The 25160-nt window shown below is 44.5% G+C and overlaps 1 protein-coding gene across 1 annotated transcript in view; it reads left to right on the top strand.

Annotated features, from left to right (window-relative positions):
* The first annotated feature begins 14392 nt into the window (after window positions 1–14392).
* The window catches only part of LOC105486919 (spondin 1), a 291726-nt gene continuing 280958 nt past the window's right edge, over window positions 14393–25160 (top strand). Inside the window, exon 1 of the mRNA XM_011750058.3 lies at window positions 14393–14813. Within this exon, the coding sequence (XP_011748360.2) occupies window positions 14576–14813 (238 nt within the window). The 5' untranslated portion in view covers window positions 14393–14575. The remainder of the gene's footprint in view (window positions 14814–25160) is intronic.

The following is a 25160-nucleotide window of genomic DNA, read 5'->3' as shown; positions in this document are numbered from 1 at the left end:
GAGAACACATATAGATCCCTGAATCTTTCTAACGGAGAGTCTGTAAGGGTGGTGCATGACAGAGAAAACAGAAGCGTTCTACTGGGCTTTTGTCTTTGTCAAGGAGAATTGTCATTGCACTGGAGAGATTGAAACCTATATTGGCACAAGAAAACTGAGTCCAAGAAAAATGATGAGAAAACAGCTGCTCCCAATGAGGCTGTGAAGCAGGTTCACTGTGTACTAATTATTGACTTGTCTTAGTCTGGTGAGACAGAATACCTACATATGCAACAAGTTTCACAAAGTGGGCTTATGACTTACAAGTAGGCAGCAAGGGACAACAGAAGCCTAGGATTCATTGAGAGCTGGGCCCTCAAGGCTCAGGAAAGCTGCCAGTGAAGACAGAGTTCTGACTGTGTGTGCCTCACTTGCACCACAGCTGAGAGACCCGAAAAGGCAGCCCTCCCTGGGTTATATATCTCTGGGGCAACATGACACACTGGGCTAAAGTGTTGAAAGACATCTGATTTCTAGAGGAGGGGGTGGTGGGTCACTGGAACAGAGCCTAGGCTTTAGTGGCCAGTACCTACCCTATCTCAGGATGTGGTGTTTCCAGCACTTTCTACAGTTATTCTTGACAATTGTAAGCAAGAAATAGGGGAGAACTGAGTTCCAACCTTCTGGCAGAGGCCACATCTCCTGGACTAAATAAATTACCTACCTGGTCATGAAGATAAGTTGCCAGCAAGATCACTGGCATGTAGACAATGAAACTATGGGGAAATATAGTGGTGCCAGAGGTCAGAAAATAGTCAAATAGTATCTTGATTTCTCTATCAGAAGAAGACAGAGTCTTCCAGATTATAAAGCAGTTGGGTTGATCCTGGTCTGAATTCTAGGACAAATAAATCACATTTAGCTATTAGTAATTGAAATCCCAAAAGAGTAGCTTAATTAATTTAGAAGCTTATTATTCTCATTATATGAGGAGTCTCAAGTCAGGCATTGCTTTAACTGCTCAAAGATGTTGGGACTGAAATCTCTGAGATTCTCTTGGCCTTTCCCTCATTGTCACTTCATGGTCCCAAGATGGCTCCTCTATCACCAACCTAAGTGTCCATATTCCAGGCAGAAGGAAGATAAAGGACAAGGGCATAATTGCATGCATCAGCTGTCTCCAGCCTCCCTTTCCCTTCTGAGGGGCTTTCCCCGAGGCTCTATCCATCAACTTCCTTCTCTTATCTCACTGGTCAGAACTGAGCCAGATGGTCCACTGGTGTCTGAAACAAGTGGGGAATACAGTGATTTAGCTAGGCACATTGCTCCTCTCCCTGGCCAAGATCAGGAATTTGTTAGTAAGGAAGGAAAGAATGCATATTGAGTACATAATTAGTAATCTCTCTTACAACAGATTTTTCAAGAAACAGTATATATGTATGTTAAAAAAAAAAAAAAAGAGTTGATTGCTAGGAACTGCCATGAGTTTGCAAAGAAATCCCAGCAGATTAACCCACTTTTCTTAAATGAAGATGTTACTAGGCTGGTAGAAGAAGGAAATATGGTGGATGTAGTAAATGCATTTATCAATTAAGAAAGCAAAGTCACTTGTGATATTCTTATAGGTAAGATGGAGAAATGTAATCAACCATGACAGTGGAGTAAGGTAGATTTATAACTGCTTGAAAGACTATCAAAAGACCGCAGATGAATAGTTAATGTCAGTTCTATAAGCAACAGTTATTATTACAACATTGAATTATTTTAATTAATATCAGACTTAGGGCAATAACAATATTTATAAGTGACAGCAGATTCAGTCCTTGTCCCAGTCGTGTTCCACATCAGTTTCTAGGATGAGGATCTAGTAGACCTTATGGACTTGAAGATGATGTAAAACTGGGTGACAAATTCAGAATCCAAAATTATCTAGATGGGCAGGAATCGTAGATCAAATAATATTAGTCAGCATTTACTGAACACCTACTAGATGCCAGATACCATGCTGCACGCTTTCCATATATAATCTCTTGTCCTCTTAATAACCTTACAAAGTAGGTATTCTTATCGGTTTCATTTTATAGATAAAACAACCAAGACTCCAAGAGGTCAAATCATGTGCCTAATACCCCATTGATGGAAGTGGAAGAACTAGGAGCCCTGCCTAGGTCTATCTACCTTCAAGACCTGTTCTCTTTTTTCTACACCTTTCTGCATTCCTCTGCTAGTAAATGTAAGGAATTCCTGTATTTCAGGAGTAGGCAGAAGATGGGAAGACGTAGGTAGAGAGAATCAGCAAAGCAAGAAAAGAACTTAAAGATTTTAATTGGCTAAAATGTCTATTAACTTACTTTGAAATGTATCAAAAAAAGAAGAATATATTGTTGCCATGCTGCTATCACCAACACAACAGCAAAATCAGCATGAGAACAGCTCTGGCAGGCAGTTTAATGTTGTGCTGATTGCTAAAAACCCAGAAAGCTTCCATCAAAATATGAAATTGGCTCCATCCTAAGTGATATTATAGTGCTAAATCTTGAGAAATATGTATCTCGTTCCTTTATGAAAAAGAAGGAATAAGGGACTGATACAGGAATAGATAAACAGATTTGTGACAAAGTGTGTTCATTGTAGAATCTAGGTAGTGGATATATGAGTGTTAATTGTAAAATTATTTTAACTCTTCTATAGGTTTGAAATTTTTCATAATTAAATGAAGGGAAAATCAATGTAAATTGACAGGATGATGTGGCAATGCTTAGTTGGGCAGGATATAGCTTCTCCCTTCTGGGATAGTGCAGTCATACCCTAAAATCTGTTTTCACTTCTCAGTGCCAGCCTTCTGCAAGGTTGGTAACAAGCTGCAATGTGCCCTTGGGAAAAAGAACAGAAAGATGCTGGGCCCAGAAACCATGCCTAACCTGGAAAAGAGAAGAAAACAGTACAACATGGTAATTCTCAGAAAATATGTAAATGGCTGTGAATTTATTGTGGTATAACAAATTATACCAAAAATTAGTAGCTTAAAACAACACATATTTATTATCTTATAGTTTCTGTAGGTCAGAAACTCACAAGTGCCTTGACTGGGTGGCTGTAGCTCAGGATCTTTATGTGGCTGCAGGCAGCATGTCGGGGCTGCAGTCATCTAAAGGGCTTGACTGAAGCTGGAGGATTCCCTTGTAAGACAGCTCATTCACATGGCAGGAGGCTTCAATTCCTGTTACATGGGTCTCTACACAGGGTTGCATGAATCTCCTTATGACGTGGCAGCTAACATTCCCAGAGTGAGCTATCTTACAGAGCAAGGCAGAAGTCACAGTGCCTTTCATGACCGGGTCTCTGAAGTCACACATCTTAACTTCCGTATTATTCTAGTCATTAGAAGTGAGTCACTGAGTTGAGCTCACACTCAAGGGGAGGGGAATTAGGTTCTACCTCTTGAAGGGAGGAGTATCAAAAAATTTATGGACCTATTTTTAAATCGCCCCAGGCTGCTTCTTGGAAGAGAGGTAAGCTTGTTCTGTAAGTACCCTAGGGAAGTGGTTTCTACTTCAATAAAAAGAAAAATTTCCCTAATAATCAGAATCATCTAAAAGAATGAGAAGGAGCTGGTGAGTTTCCCCTAACTTAAGGGATTCAAAAAGAATCTGGACAATCAATTGGAGATGTGATACTCATTCAACAAATATTTGTTGAGTATTTACTACATGCTATGCACTGTGCAAGGAGCTAAAGATGTCACAGTAAACAAGACAAATGTGGTACCTACACTCCTGGTGTTTACACTGTCCTAAGGGAGGAAGACAATAAACAAGTGGACAAGCAAATTAAATAATTACAGATCGTAATAAGTATTATGAAGGCAATAAATAAATAGGCTATTGTAATAGCAACGAAGCAACTTTCATTTTATAGAGAGGACTCATGAAAGGGATAAAGATCTGAACCAGATAATTATTTATATTCCTTCCAATATAATAGTGGTAATTCATTCAATTGTTTACACATTCTTTCCTTCAGCAGGCACTTACTGAGCATCTACTATGTGCCAGGCACTGTGGAAGGCACTTAGGGATACAAAGTAAACAGTTCCATATTGTAAAGACTCCAGAGACTTGTGAGAGATAACAAGATGTATACAGAGATGCTGATCCCCTCTGATAAATCCTACAAGGGTTACACACAGGAGCCTGATGCACACAGGAGTGACAACCCTGCCTGTGGCTGCCAGCAGAGTCTTCACAGAGTGGCCATTTCAGCTGCATTTTCAAGGATAAGGAAGGGGACTGACAATCTGCATGAGAATCTTTGTGAAAAGTCAGCATCTGAGATGCTAGGCCTTGTTAGGGAGAACGAAGGAAAAGAGACAAAAGTGAAATGCACTTTTAATGAGTTAATGGAGCCTGATGAATGAATGCACTCTGAATTCTGTCTCCTGTGCCACTGCATTAAAATGCACTGGGCTGAGAACTGAAGCTCATTGCAAATTTAAAACTTCTAGAGAGAGAAACCCCAACACTACGCGTTCATCACAGCCCTGTTCCTGTTACAACTTCCCTGTGATTTCCTGTCACAAACCTTCTGTTCCAGACTGGGTGGCCTCTCACTACCCCACCACTACTCCAGGCTCCTACAGTCTGCATGACTTAGGATGTCTTTTCCCTTCTTATCTCCAAATCCCACCTATCCATCAAATCCTACTGCTTCCCTGAAACCTTTGGGCCACTCTAGCCTGTGGGGATTTCTCCCTTTGAGGACATTGTGAGGAGTACAGAGACTATTGTCTTGACCTGTCATTGGCACTAAAGTGTCTCTTGTACAATTGCATTGGCTCTCAAATAGATTGTAACTTTGGGCAAGCAAGTAATCTAAGGTACCTATGCCTCAGTTTACTCATCTGCAAAATGGGAGTAATAAAACACTCAGCACATAGGTTGTTGTAAGGATGAGATATGTGTGAAGCATTTAGACCACTGCCTGGCCCATAGTAGGCATGATATGAACTGTCAGCTGTGATTATTGCAAGCCCTCTGTAGATGGAGGCATGCTTTCCCATCCTTCAGGGACCCAATAAAGGGCTCAGCTCTGTCAGTGTCACTGCTATCTGATGAGTGAATAAATGTCTTTTATTCTTATTCCCTCTTAAAGTTCATACCAACAAGCTTGGCTTAAGTTTTTCTAAGAGAAATGAGTTTTGGGCCTGAATTATGTTCTGGAGGCTTTGTTTTTTCTTTCCCCCCAAGTGCGAGCTCTTTGGGTTGTATATGTGAAATCACAATTGGATGGCACTTTATTTATTTATTTATTTTTTATTTTTTTAAATTTATTTATTATTATTATACTTTAAGTTGTAGGGTACATGTGCATAACGTGCAGGTTTGTTACATATGTATACTTGTGCCATGTTGGTGTGCTGCACCCATCAACTCATCATTTACATCAGGTATAACTCCCAATGCAATCCCTCCCCCCTCCCCCCTCCCCATGATAGGCCCCTGTGTGTGATGTTCCCCTTCCTGAGTCCAAGTGATCTTATTGTTCAGTTCCCACCTATGAGTGAGAACATGTGGTGTTTGGTTTTCTGTTCTTGTGATAGTTTGCTAAGAATGATGGTTTCCAGCTGCATCCATGTCCCTACAAAGGACGCAAACTCATCCTTTTTGATGGCTGCATAGTATTCCATGGTGTATATGTGGATGGCACTTTATTTAAAGCCACAATCCAATTGGTAAACCTGACACTTCAGCAATTATATTTTCCAGCTGAGAGACGTGCAAAACTTGAGCCACAGTTAATTGGAAGGCATTAAAAAAGCCTTTTTATTGCATCACATGGACATTTCATTATGATAATAGGAGGACAGGATCCTCATTTCCTCTGCTTTTTCTCAGACACTCTTATGTATTTCTTTATGCACTAAATATGCTTTCTGGTCATTTCTGCCTTATTCCCCACTTCCAGTTCTGTTTGCTTTGTCTCCTTCCCTCCCTTCTGTCTCTTCCTCATCTTGTCAGGCAGAAAGGAGGCAGGTCTGTTTTCTCCTCTACTGTCTGCCCTCAGTGCCTCCCTCCAGTTCCAGCTTCATGCATGAGCAAAGGAGCGATCAGCCAACAAGCTTGGGAAGCTCCCTAGAACCATGAGTACCTTCTAGGTTACAGAGGCTAGAGTCCTACGTCTTTGGTTTACCCTGGGCTGCCGTCGTGAACATCCTCCTGTGTCACCTTGTGAACCAGGTAGGGAACTCAAGATTACTATTTCCCATTAGCATGCTAGCAAAAGTGCATCTATCATGTTGGTTTATTTGTTTGGAAATCAGAGCACAAAGCTAAGAAGTAACATAGGACAGCTGAGCTTTGAGAGTATCTTAAAGGGAGTGTTGGGGCACAATGCCAACTCCCAGGTCTCTGTTTCCAGCGCTCACTCCCTTCTGAGATAGAAACCTATTGTCTTTGACAGTCCACTGTACATCCCCCTTTGAAAGACCCCTTAAGTGTAAAATATCCACAATGGAATATATATCGTCTCACACATTCCTCATTCCCACATGTCCCATGGCTTCTCTTCTTGAATTCATTGTCTTGGAAAAATATACCATTGAGGTGGTAGATATACCACCCAGTGGCCCATATGAGAACTCTCAGAGCCACTCCTGTCTCCCTTTCTATACATCACCAGGCACTCCATCCTCTTTAGTCTGCTTCCTGAACAGCCCTCCAATTCATCCCTTCCTCCTAGCCTTAGCTCGCAGCTCTCCTCTGGACTGTTGTTAAAGCCTCTTAACATGTGTCCATGCCCCTACACTCTCACCGGACAATCCATCTTCATACAGTGCCACTGAAAAGATCATTTTGCTACCCCAAGGATACACTCTGCCTTCTCTCATCTCTAAGCTTTTGCATTAGCTCTTCTCCCCTCCTATATTCTCCATCCCCTTGTCCAGTTGACAAGTCTGTCTTTCGAGGTGTTGAGTACCTTTTCAAGTGTTACTTTACCTAGACAGAATTAGTTACTCCCTTCTCTGTGCCCCCTTTAATACTTAGTACACATAATTCTTCATTTTACAAATATCTGCTTTATCCATCTCTGCAGCTTCTTGAAGGCAGGAATTATGTCTTGTTTTTCTTTGGATTACCACCTCCTAGTTAATCAATACGTGTTTGCTGAATGAATGAAAGGCTTAAATATCACAAAAACTCACTAAACACCTGCTTTATGCAGACACATTATTCTAAAATAGTGTAAAACTCAACAAGTCTATTCTCAAAGAGCAAACAATCTAGTCTAAAATAGGCCCAAACATTGTAGTTTAAAATAGGTTCAAGGAGTGCCTGGGTGCTTAATTTTTACTTAATACTGCTGCATGTTCAGTTCACTGTCACCAGGTGGCAGTAGTGTGCCGTGGTCATGTGGTCCAAGCCCTGAAGTTCTCAGAACTTCACAAAAGTGGTTCTGCTTGGGTCGGGTTGCTAGATTAACAGCAAGAGAACCACAAGGGGAATGTAGACTGCATCTGGGTTCTATGTGTGGCTGGACTTGCAAGGGTTTGCTCTTGGGAGATGCCCACAGCTGCACCTGGCATGCTATGCTGCATTTAGACACAGTGCTCTCTGTAATCCATAAACCCAAAGCAAGGAGACTTAGAGATCTCCAGGTTAGGACAAGATCTATAGCTTACAAGACCTCCTGCTATGCAGTTCTCTTTAACTGCTCTCAGTGGTGAGCTTCTAGTCTGCCATTTTTAATTCAGACAATGGCTATGGCAATTAGGAGGTCTTAGGTGATCTCTGCTAGAACACTTTCCATAAAGAGATATGAGCTGATTCCAAGCTACACCGCGTGAAAAAAAAAAATGCATAAAAACTGAGGAAACAGAGTTACAAGGGAGGAGGTAGAGAGTGAGACAAGGTCAGTAAAAAGTCCAGTTTCTTGCCTAGCACTACCTCAATCCCTAGTCCAATTCCCCGCCCAGGATGGGGAAGACTTAGCTATAGCTGCAGGCCAAGGACATGGACAGGAACAGAAACAGAAATACAAGAGTGAGAGAGGATAAGAACTAGATCAGTGTTCAGCAGAAGTCAGGGAATGAGGACAAGAATGCAAGTAGGGGATTAGCCTTGAAAAAATTGAAGAGTCAAACCTTTCTTCATTTGAGGCAAGAAGCGAACTTGGGTTTTGCCAGAGTTTGGTTTGTGGAAAGGGGATATGGAGATTTGAAGAAGTTCATGCCTACTGTTGCCCATGTGAGGGATAAAATAAGAGGGCAAGTAACCACCCCTCTCCATACCAAAGAGTGGGAATTAAAGAGTGATGAAGCAGGCTTGAAAAGATGGTAAGGACTAGACGAATAGGAAAAGAAACTATTAGGAATACAGTTAAGAACTATACTTAAAGAGAATTCATGCATTTGTAGTAAAGTAATTGGCAGGGTTACCAGGTTTTGCGCGGCAGAACTCAGAAGTCTGGTTCCATTGTTTCGCGTGGTTGATTTACTCTACATTGGGGGTTAAAGAGGAGGAACAGAAATAAAAGAGGAGAGTTAATGAAGAATGGTGGTTAGGATATAGTTAAAATGATTGAACATGATGTCCAGGCTGGGTGGGAAAGGAATTAACAAGATGGGCTGGAAAAAAACAGAAGTGACTAAGCAGTTGTAGACCTGAATGACATAGAGGAGGTGAGAAATAGGAAAACTGGAAGTAAAATGAGAAAGTGCTATTGGGAGCTCAAGATTCCCAAAGCCAAGGGTGTTTCTGTGGGAGAGGGCTGCTGATATGGAGGGAGGCCAAGCTCATTGGAGTAGAGGAGGTTAGAGCAAAGACTAAATTGTCAGCTCAGACTTCATCAGGCTAGTCGCCAAGGCCCATAGCATGAGACAAGATAGGCAGGAAGCTAGACGGCCCACAGTGTCCACAGTGGCTGCAGGAGAGTGACCTGGAGGCTACGGATGATGGAGATAGGATGGAGTATAAATTGGATGCTGGGAGTTTTAATGTAGGAGTGACTCTTACTTTTCTCTTACTTACTAGAATGCTGATCTGGATACGGCAATGGGCAATTGATAGAGGACTGCTCCAGACAGCAGAAGGAAGGGCAAAACTGAATGGAGACCAAAAGATTGGAGAGACAGGTGATCGGAGGAGCTCATACCTTAGCTTTGGGTAGGATGGGCCCATTGTGGGATGGGCCCAATCAGTTTCAGGATTCCAAAGGTAATGTAATTATATGTAATTTGGCTGATGCCTAGAACACAGCAGGTTCTGAAGAAATATCTTTGTAATTAATTAATGTCTTTTGCTTTTAGGATTTTTTTTTTTTTTTTACTATGTGTATTCAGCTTCCATAACTTAATCTTTATTTTTTATTTATTTATTTTGTTTGTTTGTTCGTTTGTTTTTTGAGATGGAGTCTCACTCTATTGCCCAGGCTGGAGTGCAGTGGCACGATCTAGGCTCACTGAAAGCTCGCCTCCTGGGTTCACGCCATTCTCCTGCCTCAGTCTCCTGAGTAGCTGAGACTACAGGCACTCGCCACCTCGCCCGGCTAATTTTTTTTTTTTTTTTTTTGTATTTTTTAGTAGAGACGGGATTTCACCATATTACCTAGGCTGATCTTGATCTCCTGACCTTGTGATCCGCCCACCTCGGCCTCCCAAAGTGCTGGGAATACAGGCATGAGCCACCACGCCCGGCCCATAACTTAGTCTTTAAACTTGCTAGCTCACCTGTAGACAGCTTCCAGGCCTCCTCACCACAGATTACAATAGATTATTCAGTGCAATTCAACTCCTTCATTGCCTATCTGTTTTCTTTCTCTAGAAATCCTTTTCTATAAAATGTCCAATTTAACTCTATATATAAGAGAAACAAAAACATAAAGTTTCTAGACAGTTTTCCTAAATTAATAAGAATAACAATAATAACTAGGTGGGGTTTTTTGTGACCTCGTTGCAGTTTACAAATTATCTCACTTACCCATTTATTTCTCAAAATCCCACAAGGTGGGCAAGATGGGTATTACTATGACCAATTTTGCACATAATCAGTGTAGATAGGTCCTGTGACTCTCGAAGACAGCACAGCTTCACATGGCGAAAACATAGGAGAACCAGCCTGGAACCCATGTACTTCAAGTCTGAATTACAGTCTAGGATGGTGGTTCCTTAAACTTTAGTATGAGTTTTTTCAAAGTACAGATGTAGTAGGTCTAGGATGAGGTTTCGGAATTTGCATTTGAAGCAAACATCTGAGGCTCATGTTTCAATGACCAAACTCAGAAAAACCCTAATCTAGAGAATCCTTTTCCCCCTTCTCTCTTAAAGGGGGGAAAAAAAGAGGGAGATCTTACCTCCTATGAATCAAAGGACTTTTTTCCTCTTGGAGAACTGGAGCGCCCAGCTCTTCTCTTCTGCGACCTACCCACACACACTGATAAAGTTAATTATCTGCCCTGGCTAAATGACTTTCCTTAGCAACACCGTAGCAACTAACATCAGCTCTGCCTTAGGCTACAACACTGGAAGGAGATTTCTTGAAGTCCAGTATATTTTACAAAAGAACAAAACATCTGAACAGGAAATTAAGGGGAAAGTAAACTGGATTCATTGCTAGGAGATGAGAAATAGACACAAGAAATAGTTCATGACAATTCACTGGAACACAATAGTCGAAATAGGAAACTTTTTCTCCTCAGTTCTACTGAAGTCCAGAGGAGGGGAGACTGCAGGATCTCATTCTATGGAGGAAAATTTAAACAGGCAGGAGGAGGGAGGGCATTCCAGGCCATGAGAAAGCTGTAAGCAAAGGTGCTGAGGCAATACTGAAAGTGGAGGACACAGGGAGCCCAGCTGGGTGGTGTTGGGAGCTCAGATTGGGATCTATGACAAGGCATGACCAGATGGACACAGTGAGACCAGAACATGGAGGGCCTTGGAGGCCAAGTCTTAAAATTTGGGCTGAGTCAGAAGGCACTGAGGGTAGGCTTGTTAAAAAGTTTTTATTCAGAGAAAAAATATTTATGGAGCCCCTACTATGAGCCAGGCACTATGTGTGCACGGAAAATACAGTGGTAAGCCCCACAGACATTCTGGAGCTTAGAATTTAGAATGGAGACAAAGACTGAACAAATATAAAATTTTAAAAATCAAACTTATAAACGAATAGGTCCTTATAAATCTTAATATTAAAAGAAGCCAAGTGTTCATGCTTGTAGTCCCAACACTTTGGGAGGCTGAGGCAGGAGGATTTCTTGAGCCCAAGAGTTTGAGACCAGCCTGGGCAACATAGGAAGACCCTGCCTCAAGAAGAAGAAAGGAGAAAGGAGAAGAAGAAAAAGAAGAAGAAGAAGAAGGAGAAGAAGAAGAAAAAGAAGAAGAGGCAGAAGAGAAGAAGAAGAAGAAGGAGAAGAAGAAGAAGAAGAAGGAGGAGGAGGAGGAGGAGGAAGGAGATTAAAAGAAAAGGTACTCATGAGCTCCAGCAGAGTTTTAGTGGCTGGATCTCTTCTAGGAAACCAGAAAGGTCTTCTTTGAGGAGGCAGTTTTGCACTGAGATCTGAAGAGTGCATAGGAGTTGGCCAGTGGAGGGTGGTGGGTAGGAGAGACCAAAGAGCATGATAGGATTCCAGGCAGACAGAACAGCACAGACAAAGAGAAGAGCTGCATGGCTGGAGAGACAGATCAAGCAGAGCCTTGGAGACCTGGCTAAAGATTCTATCTTTATTCTGAGAGCCCTGAAAAACCACTGAGAAAAAATTTTAACCTCAGGATTGACATTCAAATCTGCATTTTTAAAAAGATCACTTGGGCTTCAGTGCAGAAGACAGATGGAAGGAGAGCACAAGTAGACAAGGGCAACCCAGTTAGGAGGATGAGAGAGGATGTCAACACGGACTGGAGTAGTGGTGGAGGAGAGCGTGAAACTGTTGATGTGGTGATGGATTGGATGAGTGGAGAAAAGAGCAGAGGTGTGAGTGACAGCCAAGCTGGTTTAGGAAAACCTGGCTCATGTACTGGGATTGGAGCTTGGTGAGCTGGTTAGAGCCTGCTATCATAGCCCAGATGGTAGGGCCAACACTGTGTACTGGAAAGTACCTCATTTGGTGTTGGGGATGCCTGTTTTAAATCCTGGCTCTTTCCCTTAATAGCCATGGAACATTATCTCAGCAGGTAATTTCATAGGCTCCTAATCTGAAAAATGGGAGTGCGGAGGTGAATTGAGGCTGCCTACTTCACATAGTTTTCCTGTCAATATCCAACGTAAAGTTAAATATTGCATTCCTGCCTACTTCATGCCCACCCATCTCCAACTTAGATTTGAACCTTTTGTAGATGAATAGAGGTTCAAGAGCACAGATTTGAGCTTTCAGACATACCATAAGCTTCGTGAAGACAGGGGTCACAATTTATTCATTTCTGTAGTTTCTTGCCCTCTGAGATAAGATCGGGTAGACTTTCAAGAACCACTTATTTTACTTTGTAGCATACATCACAATTATCATTTGAAAAGTTTCATATAATTATGTATTTAATATTTGCCTTTGCCACAGGCGTGTAAAATCCTTAAAGGCAAGTAACATATCTATGTTTTTTTATCCAAGCACTGAGTACATGGAGGGTCTTTGTCATGAATGAATGGACAGATAGATGGATGCATGGATGGATGGATGGATGAATTTTTGTTCCCTCTTCTACCTACTGGTCAGCACGGAGTCTAGCTCCAAATCTACACTTAATGAAAGCTTGCTGGATGGATGGGACCGTGCAACTTGGAGTGCAGCATGAGCACTGAGCCAGTGGAGTGAAGATGCAGACAATTCCCTCAGCACTTAGACGTGGATCTGAGCCTCGCCTCAAAAGGAGGGCCGATCAGCTGGATTAGGTGCTGCGAGGGTCGAGAAGGGCAAGGGATGAGAGGAGCATAATTGGCTTCAGCAAGGGGTTACTCTCAGGTGACCTCTGAGAGAAGGCACCCAGTTAATAGTGGCAGTGGGAATTCCAGCACAAGCACTGCTGAGTAAGTGGACAGGCAGGGAGGAAGGGCGGACCTCCCATGCAGGGGGCGCCCTGGGCCTGTTTGTAGCGTTATGAAAGAGAAAACACTGACCTGGAAAGCAAAGGAGATTGCTTGCTAATTGTAGGCACTTAAGGTGTGTTGAAGGCCCTGGGCAAAAAGAAGAGGAAACCAAAGCTTCTGAGGGCACCTGGGGAGGGATGCTTGTGTGCACTGAGAGGCAGGGGGCTTAAGGTATCCCCAAGCGGGTGAGGGAGCGGGCGCCACTAGAGACCAGCTCGAGTCTTTTATATGGGTCATATCATTCAACTCTAGCATATTCCCCCACTACCTCTAGGAAGGATGTACTGGCACCCACCCCCACTCCCTTGTTCTCCAGAGCAGGAAACAAGCTTGGAGAGTGCAGTAACTAGCCCAAGCTTCACAACGGGTGAGTGGCAGGACTGAGATTTGATTTGGGTCTCTTCCCCGGAGAGACACTGGGAGAGATTCTTGCCCCGGGTCTTTTCCCTTCAGGCCCTCAGGCTCAGCACCTCTCTGAACATCTGTCCCTGGGGACTGATAATCTGAACTAAAATGTAAGCCAAGAAAACACAGGCTCTTCATTGAATCTTTTGAAACTCCTTTCCCGGGCAGTAGGAGGACCTTCCTGAGCCTTGGGCACTTTTGCCTTTGCTGGCTCCTTCCTCCAGGTTAAGCATATTTTATGACTGTAGAGGTGTAAATACAAATATATTAACATTATACAGTGAAACATTTTGTTTGACCTAAACTTTTTTCTTCTGATTTTTAAAGAAAACATTTTCATAGATCTCCAAAATTATCGTGGGCCCTAACCTCTGTAGCTAAGTCGTTTCTCCTTTCTCAGCCTCCAGTCTGACATGTTCCAATATGGCCTTGGGAAGAGCAATGGGCCCGGAGTCGCCGCATCTAACCCTGCAGTAACTGGTCGCAAGTCTCAGTTTGCTCATCTATAAAGTGAGTGAAAGTAATGCAATCTTTATTGGGAGTAGGGAACATGAAGGCGAGTCGATACAGTAAGTAAGCCGCCAAGCATATTGCTGGGCACAGAGCAGGTGTGCTACAAAAGTTATTTCTCAGGCTTTCCTTCCTCTGAGCACCGTCCTCCAGAGGGTCCAGAGTGTAGCTGGGGGTTGGAGCAGCAGCCTCCTAGGCGATGGGACAGAGCCCACAGTGTCCGGTAAGCCATGATTTCTTCGTCAGACCCTGGGAACCCAATGTCGCAAAATAAACACGGCCGCGCTGCTAATCGCCAGTTCGGAGGAAACAAAACAGCGCTGCGCTGGGGGATCTGGGCAAAATCAGCCCTCCCTCCTCCCGCTCCTTCGCCGCGGCCCTCCCCTCCTCGCGCTGCTCTGGTTCGCTTGACTCAGCTCAGCTCAGCGCAGCGCAGCGCAGCTCCGCGGCCGCCAAGCCGAGCCTGGCACGGTCTCCGAGTCGCCGACGCCGGCTCCGAGCTCCCTCTCTCCGCCCCGGCTCCGCCAGGTCGCGCCTTCGTCGGGACCACTTCGGGCAGGAGTCGCGTGGCCAAGGCCGGCGGCCGCGGCACAAAGTTGGGGGCCGCGAGGATGAGGCTGTCCCTGGCGCCCCTGAAGCTGAGCCGGACGCCGGCACTGCTGGCCCTGGTGCTGCCCCTGGCCGCGGCGCTGGCCTTCTCCGACGAGACCCTGGACAAAGTGCCCAAGTCAGAGGGCTACTGCAGCCGTATCCTGCGCGCCCAGGGCACGCGTCGCGAGGGCTACACCGAGTTCAGCCTCCGCGTGGAGGGCGACCCCGACTTCTATAAGCCGGGAACCAGCTACCGCGGTAAGTGGCCGCCCGGTGTGGCGTTGGGAGCGCGGGACCCGGTCCCCGGAGGGCGCCGACCTCGCGGTGCCGGAGGAGGGCGCGCGGTCTCCGGGCGCGCGGCACGGGTGCAGCCCAGCAAGGGCCCTTCTGTCCTGGCTGCCCTCGGCCCTTGCAGCTGCGAGCTCAGCGCGCATCCTAAGCCAGCGTACTGGGCCGTCGCGGGGGCCGCAGCCAGGAGAGGCAGCCCGCGTCTCCGACGCGCGGTTCCCAGGCGGAGCCACGCGTCACGCCGGCCTGACTGCAAGGGAGGCTCGCTTCTCCCCCGGCCGTCTGCAGGAGGGAGGTAAACCCGCCTTTCTCCAAATCGGTCTGGAGGGGATCCAGGTTTCTCTTGGTCGGGTCCCGGGCAAGGCAGCGACCCCAGCTTTCCCCACTCTGGCCCTGAAGGAGAGGGTACCCGATTCTCAAAGACCGGCCCCGGGCGGGACGGCCACTCCGGCTTCCCTAGATAGGACTCTTCAGGAGAAGGGACTTTGGCTTCTCCCTAACCGGTCCTGGGGCGCGAGAAGGAGGGGCAGGGACAGCCTAAAGCTCCTCGAAAGGGTCCTTGGAAAGAACCCCAAATTATTCTCTCGTGGTCCCAGACGAGATGGAGGATCTTGGGTTTCCAGAACAGGTTCCCAGTGGGGACAGGGTCCTCAAAGAGCTTTGGGTAAGCTCCGAACTGAAAGGGGAATTGGATGAAGATGGAAAGAGAAGCCCCGATGCCCAAGGCCTGCTCCCTGGAGGCCGGGGAACCTTGGCTCCGGCAGCTCGGAGTCTCCGCGTCCCAGGGATGTCGCGCCTACGCTGCTTGGCTGAGAGCTGGGTTTCGGGAGCTCAGGGAGGAGGTGTCTAAGCAGGTGAGCGCCTCCTGGGCGGGACAGGCAGCTCGACTAGCACCAACCTGAAGACGCCTGACTGTATCCCCAGGCCCGCCACCTCGCTCCTCAGCAGGGTCATCTCCCAGACATCGTTTCCCCGTGCAGCAGCCGCCGCTCTCCGGGTCGGGGACAGGTAACCAGGAAGGGAAGGGAGCCTGTCTGGCCTCACCTTGGGTCCCGCCAGGGAGCGTGTCCCCTCACCCTCGCCCCTTCATACGTCAGCTCTGGTGCTAAGCAGGGAGGAGCGGGTCATTGGGGCACCTGGTGGGGCTAATGGGCTCCCAGCTGCTGTACTTTCCTCCCCGCCTTCCCAGTTCCCCAGAGAGCCTTGGACGGAAGTGGTGGGAGCAACACAGGATAAAGTTTGGGGCAGTGTCAGCGGGCGCCAGGGCCACGCTGGAGACCAAAGCCAGGGGTCACCCTTCTTGGAGCGCTTTTCCCTCTTTCCCGGGTTTGTGTCCCCGACTTTCTCCACCCTGAGCTACCCCAAGCCGGCTCCTTGGTGCCCTTGGCACCTTGGCGTGCTGAGCACTTTGCGAGGAATAATCTGACCCTGGCGCGCAGCTCCACAAAGAAAGATTTTGGGCGGAGAACACCCCTCCCAGCCCGGGAGGGAGTGCGCGGCTTGGCACCCTGGCTGGAGCGAGCTGCGCCGACGGGCGGCGATTGCCACTCGGTGGAGCCGGGAGGCGGCCGATCCTCCCTGTGGACCGCAGGGAAGCGAGTGTGACCTCACTGGCCTTTTCAGCCCTCCCCAAAACTGAGGACCTGAGTTCACAGGGGAAACTGTCCCCGCTCCACGTAGCAGAGAAAGAAGTGGCTCTGGAGTCCAACAGACTTGGGTTTACTCGCTGTGTGACCCTGTGCAAGTCATTTAATTTCTCTGCACCAATTTCCTAGCAAAAAAAAAAAAAAAAAAAAAAAAAGCCAAACAGACAAACCAAAAAAGCTGTTTATCCACCCTCTCTTGGTGGTAGGGAGTAAATGAGTTTACAAAGGTGAGTGTGCCTGAGCTAAAAGAGATGCCTAATAAGCGTAGGAGTTCAATGTGAGGCCTTTATTGGTTTACTAATGGAGGTAGGTTCTTGATCAGATTTTTGTTTTTGAAGAGCATGTGTGCGTTTGAAAGCAGGTTTCCTCAGCTCTCCTCCAGTCCCATTCATCTACCAGTGAATGGTGGTTATTTGGGTCCTCATGAATTAATTGAATTAATGAATGAGGTATTTCTTCATATCAGGAGCCTTGCCTAAGACTGTTGCTAATCCAAGCCCAGGAGGATTGTTTCAGTGGCTTAGGCTAGTCTGGGGTTCAGGCCAAGTGTACCCAGTGTCTCTTTTCACACTAATCCTCCGTGTTTTAGTTGAGCATTGGCAGCTGGTGGCCCTAACACTGGGAAGGAGGTACAGCTGGTATTCACAGGGCTAAGGAGGTTTTAGAACTACCTAAAAGTCCAGGGCCAGCAGGTGGGGAACTGGATAGGGAGTGTTCTGGACTTTCACCCTTCAGGCTACTCCTGCCTAAATAGCTGTCTGGACTTTGACACCCCAACTCAGGCTATAGATTGGGCAATCATCTCTTCTCCCTTCTTATGGCTAAGAGACCTTGAAAGAGATCTTGCAGGAAGCATGCTGATGTTTTCCAAGTAAATATTCTGCAATTAGCAAACCTGATTCCGCCACTCAAAGTTTGAAAGAAAAGTTGCTGGCCTAGTTTGTGACATTTTCTGCTGGCTCCTTCTTTCTTAGAATAATTATGTTAAAAGTAACTCGAACACATTCTGCTCATTGTCCTGACTTAAGGCTGCTAAGTTGGCATTCCCCTGGTGTTCTATTTGCTTTTTAATTTTTTCCTGAATTAGGATCCCTCACAATCCTTGGAATCAATGACTTGTTTTCCTGCCTCAAATCTTTGTCCACAGTATTCCAGTTCATCCCCAAGCAGCTTCTGTTCTTTGTGCCTGCTGTCTAAGTATAGTCTTTAGGTACTCTAGACCGGAATAAAATGGTCACTATTAAAAAAAGACTGAAACATGGGGTTTCTTCCCCAAAACCTGAATCCAGTTGAGATCATTATTTTGTCTTTTCCAAGTTGTTAGTATTATATTGATTTCCTTTTCTCTCCCACCACTTCTATTCTCCCTCCCTCTTCCCACAGTCCCCCCTCCCTCCAACGGCAATAATTGTGCTTTAGAAAGCTCTGAAAGGCCTGCTCTGTTTCTGACCAGGGCCTCCTTTGAAAAGGAGATTACAGTGATTAAAAATAACAAGTTGAGGATCCTCAAGGGGCTTCCCTTATATAGGAGGACAATTTGCAGGACCAGCCTTTCCCAGATCACAATTTCAAGCCAAATAGAAGAAAATCCACTGAAATGTTCAATAATTGATTGAAAATAAAAGAGGCTCTTTTGTCTTACCAGAGGTCTGTTTATTAGGAAAATAAAGTCAGACTCTGGCTAATGAGAGTGGCTTTTCCTAGATGTTTTTTAAAGGGACATTTCAAGGAACTTGATGGGAAAAGAATGTCCAGTAGAGGTTTCAAAAGCTGGTCCAACTTCAAGCATAATTGGGGGTTTTATCCTAAACTGAGAGGTTTGCAGACCTCCAAAGCTGCATGGCTCTTTCTTTGTCCCACACTGAGACACACATCGACCACAGGAGTAGACACCTCAGACTGGTGGAAAGCACACAGGCTTTGATGTTGGGTGGGTTGGTTTCAGGTCCTGCTTGGTCACATATTCACTGAAGCCACTTCACCTCTCTGAGCCAATTTCTCCATCTGTAAAATGAGGGTGTTTTGATTTTTTCCCAGCATTCCTGTGAAAATTAGAAATAATTCACATCAAAAGAAATTGTCACACAGTGGTTGCTAAAAAAATATGAGATGATTATTTTGGAAATAGAAAAATACTTAGCGGCAAAGCCCTGGATAAGATATTGTGTTAAGTTCTTCCTACTCATCTCACTTATTCCTTATAGTACTTTGAGGAAGTTTCTGATCGTTACTATTTTACGGATAAGAAGACTAAATCTCAGAGAGGTTTAGTTCCTTACCCATGGTCACACAGCTAATAATCGGCAGAATCAGGATATGATCTCAGGTCTGTCTGACTCCTAAATCTGTGCTCTTAACCAATCTTCTGTGTTGACTCAATGAAATTAGTTGGGAATAGAATGAAATTCACTCAGCTACCCTCAGCCTTCTGGATGGTGAGCCTTCCTTCAAGGAAAACAGAACAACAAATCAAGATAGTAACTGACATCTCTTAGGAGAATTACTTTATATTACTACAAAGTAATATAAAGTGATAAATCCTTATTCACATTTGCTCTTTTCTCTTATTGGCTTCAATGTTGTATTTCCCCATAAATTAGAGGATTAATTTAGAATCATGAAGAACCTTGTCAGTCTTTGGCCAATTCCTTTTGTTCGTGGGGAAACAAAAGGAAATTGGATAGGGGGGAAGCAAAAAAACCCAGAAAGAAAAGAAAAAAGAAAAAACAGATTTTACTGTTGTTTTATTTTTACATACAGATGTTATATGACCATGCCTGCAAAATTATATGTTTGGAAAGGACATATTTAGGATCTGAGAAATTTACACAGGATGAGGTCTTTTAAACTATTTCCTGGATGGTGGAGTTTTTAAAAATGTAAATGCTGTTGATGATTTTATAATTAAGCCACCCCTCCTACCTCTCTTCCCTTTTTTGCACCATTCCCCGCTTTTTTATTATGTAACTATTTTTTAACCGTTACTACTTTTAATAAGTATTTAGTACAAACTGATAATAAAAATTAGAAAATGCAGCTATAGCTAATGCTTAATGGTTGTGGAGATTGTTTATTGCTCTGAGTTTTAGGAAATGAAAGAAATAAAAACATACCAAAAAGCATATCGAAATGGAATTTTTCAAGGTTTAAAACTTGAGTACTTCCCCAATCACAGGTAAGTTGTTTCATTACAGCTGACTCTTTCAATTGCATCAAGAAGCTATAATCACTGATACATTTACCACTATGGGCTGGTATATGAGGAGCTTTTCACTCTCACACTGTCCATTTGCTTGTTATACAGACTCACACATATATATAGGTCAATATCAATTTCTGTTGTGAGATGGGGGGACTCTTACCATATTATATTAGTCATAGTACAGGCTAAGCTCATGTTACTAACAGAACCCAACACACAGTGTTTTAAACAAGAGGTAAATGGGAGATCCAGCACGATGGGAGGCTTTGCTCTATAAGGCCATCCAGGAACCAGGCTCCTTCTACCTTGTTCCCCTGATATCTTCTTGCACTCTGTTGTCTAGTTCATAGCTATTTAGCCATGTGTGGCTATGAAGTGCTTGAAATGTGGCTATTCTGAATTGAGATGTGCTGTAAGTATAAAATATGCAATGATTGTTGAAAATTTAGTATAAAAAGAGCAAACATCTCAATAATTTGTGTATTATTACATATTAAAATTATAATTGTATATATTAAGTAAAATACACTAGTTAAAACTAAATTTGCCTATTTTCACATATTTTAATGGATACCTGTTAACAAAATTAATTTCACCCAGCTTGAGCTTATTTCTACTAAACAGCACTGTTTTAAGTTGTTATTCTCCTCAGCACCATTACAGCCGAGGAGAACCACTGCACATCTGTATTCAGTCAGCATGCAGGGGACTGGGGGGAGAGGAAGTAGAGGACAGCAGTTTTCTTTTAATAATGTGACCCAGGAACTGCACCCAGCACTGCTAAACACACTCTGTTGGCAAAAATTTAGTCATGTGGTCATACCTAGCTGCAAGGGAGGCTGGGAAATATAGCATTTAGCTGGGTAGCCATGAGCCCAGTTAAAACTTGAAGGAGGATTTATTTTTCTAAAAGATGAAACAGAAAATAAATTTGTGAGGACCATATTAACTGTCTCTGTCACATATTTTCATGCACAGTCATGTAAAAACACAATATGTCTTATTCTCTCAGTGAAAGGTCATCTAGGTGCATGAACTTGACAACATATAAACTGATGTTCCTGCTAAGAATCAGCAGAGGAAGCCAGATGCAGTGGCTCACACCTATAACCTCAACACTTTGGGAGGCTGAGACAGGTGGATTGCTTAACCCCAGGAGTTCAAGATCAGCCTGTACAATATGGCAAAACCTCATCTCTACAAAAAAATACAAAAATTAGCTGGCTGTGGTGTCTCATGCCTGTGGACCCAGCTACTCAGGAGGCTGAGGCAGGAGGATCTCTTGAGCTGGGGAAGTTGAGGCTGCAGTGAGTAAAGATTGTGCCACTGCACCCAGTCTGGGTGACAAAGTGAGACTCTGTCTCAAAAGAAAGAAGGGAAAAAGAGCAGAGGCAGGAGTTCTGGGGTGTGTATGTGCAAGCATGTGTTGTGGTCTCTTTTGTCTCATTCTCCTTTCTCAATAAAAGAGGAAGTAGCAAAGAGGTGGTGTAGGAAGAGAAAAAGAAAAATGAAAACCCACTGGGGTATATATTCAGAATGAAAATGAAAGAAAATGTTTGAGTATGGCAGAGTTCCATTAAGATGGGACTAGAGGGCTAGATTCAAGAAGAGCCATGGAAAGCAAAAATCACATAAGTCAAAATTAATCCTTTGAAATTACACATAAGATAAAACCCAGATAGCATCTTCAACCTAGCCTTATCTAAACACCCTACCGCCAATATTCCTGTAAGAGGAATAGAAACGAATTGGCATGTATCAAAAAGTCTAGCACTTCTAGTTTCCCTCCAGCATTGGAAGAGAGCAATGTTTCCTCAGTAGAGTAGCAGATAAACCCTTGGTTTGCTCTGATATGCAAGTACAAAATCCTCATCATATGATGGAGTGAGGGAGCTGAGAGGCTCATCTCATGCTCACTGAGCCCATTCATGCATTGAATGGAGTGGCATGTGGCCCAAGTCATTTAAAGCATTACATTCTCTCTCTTTTCTCCTCCAGTAGTGTGCAATTGTGTTTGATTTTTACCAAATGCACCTCTCTTGGAGCACCTATAGTGTCAGGAAGCTTGCTATATCACACAAAAGGTTTTTTGTGATGCTTGCCAGCTCTTGCTGGTATAAAATGCCCCACTTTTACAGGATGTTTTGGCAGGGATGGAGTTGGGGTGCAGATAGGACAAGGCAAGGAGTTAAGTGAGACCACCAGAAGTCCTTTGCAAGGTCTATGTAGAGCAGGCTTCTACCTTTCACAGAATATTTATAACTTCCATGAAATCTTCAGGAAAACTTAAACAAGGGAACCACCCACATCTACTGATTTGCTTGAGGCTAGGAGACCCACAGGAAATAACTTGAACCCTCTCTACAGTTGTGGTTGAGATATTTGCAAATATGTCTCATGGACTGGGTGAGAGAAGCAGGGAAGAGTTCCAAGAACAAGTCACCATGTGTGGGGCAGGAGTGTGGGCAGATGGGCAGAGTAACAGTCACAGCAGGATGTATGAACCAAATGGTGATTCTAGGTGCTACAGGAAGCTCTCCCAACCCCTGACAACACTGTCCTTTGAATTTTCCAAATACACTAAGCTCATTCCCTCCCCAGGGCCTTCATCCTTGCTCTTCTTCATGCCTGGGATGGTTTTCCCCAGATCTTTGCATTGTTGACTGCTTATCTTTTAAGGGAATCTCTTTAAAGAGGCTTCTCTCACTACCAATTTATGTTTCCCATCACTTTTGCCTGATTTTGTTTACTTCATAGCCTTAAACACTCTCTGAAATTCTCTCTTTTATTATCTGCTTCCTACAGCTAGAATACAAGCTTTATGAGAGCAAAGACTTTGTATTTCTTATTTGCCATTTTATCTTCAATTTCAGAACAGTGCCTGGGCATAGCAGGCATTAAATCATTATTTGTTGAGAAAAAAATAAAGTATCATTGAAGCCCCAAGAACCCTGGTACAAGCTCTCTAAGAGAGCTGGATGGAGGAAGGGGAAAGTGTTTCTCTCTCAGCCAGAGAGAAAGGTGAGCACCCAAAGGATGGCAGACAGGGGCAAGAAGCTCCAGGTGGTGGCGGCAGAGAGAAAGGATGCCCAATGCCACAGGGGCATTGGCCAGAGGCAGAGGGCAGATGGCCTGCATCCAGGGTGCAGACCACTAGGAGGGAGGAGAGAGTAGTTGCATGCATAGTGGAAGCAGAAACACTGTTGCTGTGGCGTGAAAAGCAGAGCTACAGCAGGCAAAAGGACAGAGGCAAGGGGCTGCCAACCTCAGAAACTGACTCTAAGAAACTGGCTCTGAGTATCTGGAGAAGTAGGGCTGAGGGGATTATTGAGCCATCAAACCTAGACACTAATTATTAAAGTGACTTTCCCTGGAACCAGCACGTGGTGGAGTCATTTGTAGTACTTTCCAAACCTAGCTACGCCTTTGGAGAGTGCAAAAACTAAACTAAAATTCAATTTAATTTTAAAACTTTCCTGGGCCCCACCCTAACAAAAGGCTGGATTCTAGGAATCTTATATTCTTTTTTCTCTCTCTCTTTTAAAGGAAAATGATAAGACGCAAAGAAAAGGTGTCCCCTTTTCTAGGAGCATGCTTCACCATCACCACCTCTCCTAGTCCCCAGCCCCAGTCTCCCACACACATTAGCACCTGGTCACATCATTACCGTATCTTGTTACTATGGGACACACTCACTTAGTGACCAGTGGAATATCCTCAAAGCCAACACGACTACAGCATTTCCTGCTTGGCAGTAGGGTGATGAGGAGAAGAGAACCATGAGTTTTCCTTAGGTAGCCACACTCACAGACTGGGGAAGCTTGAGCCAGGGCTGACTTGCTTGTACTTCTCTGCCACCAAAGTCTGCCTCCCATGTAACTTTCACACATCTGTCCAGAGTTCTGTCCTTTGGAATCAAGCAAAATGAGGTCTCCCCTGGGCCATATGTCAGCCCTTGAGATGTTTGTGAATAAAAAGCTGTTAATGGCTTCTCTTCTGACTAAAATGCCCCATTTCTTTAACCATTCTTTGTGGGTTGCAGTTGCTTGCTCCCTTGTACTTTGTGCCCCAGATGTGGTCTGTTAGGGGCAGGACATAACAGAATGATTATCTCCTTGTCCTGGACATTGTGCTGGTGTGAAGCTTGCCAGGTCTTGTGTTTGCCATTTTGGCAGCTGTGCTGCAGTCTGGAATCACACTGAGCTTGCAGCCAACTCAAATTCCTGCAATTTTCTGGAAGGCCTGCTTCCCTCTTTAACCTAGACTGGTGAAAATGGTCCTTGAACATAAAATTTGACATGGTTTCTCGTTCGATTTAATCCAGCATGTTTGGATCCATCCCTGTAGCTGTCAGCCATTCGTGAATCTGTATTCGGTCACCAAGTGACTTATTCATATAATCTAATTTTGAATTATCCACAGTGTTGATAAGAAGGTCTTGTAAGTCTTTATCAATGAAGTTGATAAGAAAATTGAGCAACTTAGAGTCTAGGATAGAGCCCTCTGACATTCCTTGGAGTCCTTCCCTAAAGCTGATATTTAGCTAGGTTTGAAGTCAACAGATCTGCTGTCATCCCAATGACATTTACATACCAACTGCCACCCCCACCATAAGCCACCTCAGTTTAGTTCTAAATACTGTTTCCTGAGCCTGCTGGTGATTCTTATAGTTTAGGCAGAACGTTTTCTTTCTTTGCTTCAAAATTATCACCGCAAGTGATAGGAACAAAGTCAACCTAACTAAAACAGAAAAGGGAATGCACTGATTCCCATATTTGCAAAGCCCAGGGGTGGCTCTTACTTCAGGCACAAATGGGTCTAGTGACTCAAATGGGGTCATTCCATCTCTCTCTCTCTCTGTCCCCCCTTCCCTCCTTCGCTCTCTATCTTTTTTTGTCCCTCGCTTCCACCTTTTCTGTCTTGCTCATTCCATCCTTAATCTCTTGGCTGTGTTTTGTCCTCATTTTTTCTTACTACAGATAAACTTTCTCCAAATGACAGGGAGGATAGCTGCCAGCAACCTTCAGTGAAAATCCTCTTAGCTCATCCTGTGACTAAGAGAAAAGCCCCTTTCCTTCTAACTACAAACTGAAACATCCCAGGGAAGATTGTGATTAGTCCAGCGTGGGTCATATGCCCAGGGCAATGGCATGGAGATAGACTGGCTCTGGATCGCAGTCACTTTTGTGACTTGATCTCTGAGGAGGGAGGACGAACTGTGATTGAAAGTCCCGGTGACCACAGGGTCAGAGTAGGGGCAGCAGTGGGGGTCCCCCAGAGCTTCCTGCCCTTGTCCACATTCCCAGATACGTTCTCTTGGCTGATACATCTCTACCTCTCCATTATTCCTCCTGCTATCCACATGCTGTTCAGCTCAGGACCCATTCATCTGGCTCTGAGCTGTTCCATGTTGAGGTCACACAAGGGGGAAAGGATTAACTTTTATTGAGCTGCTGCAGTGCGCTTGAT

Source organism: Macaca nemestrina, chromosome 12 (genome assembly GCF_043159975.1).
Source record: "Macaca nemestrina isolate mMacNem1 chromosome 12, mMacNem.hap1, whole genome shotgun sequence".
Taxonomy (NCBI): Eukaryota; Metazoa; Chordata; class Mammalia; order Primates; family Cercopithecidae; genus Macaca; species Macaca nemestrina.
Note: the sequence above shows the minus strand (reverse complement) of the source record. Positions and strands in the feature narration are given on the sequence as shown.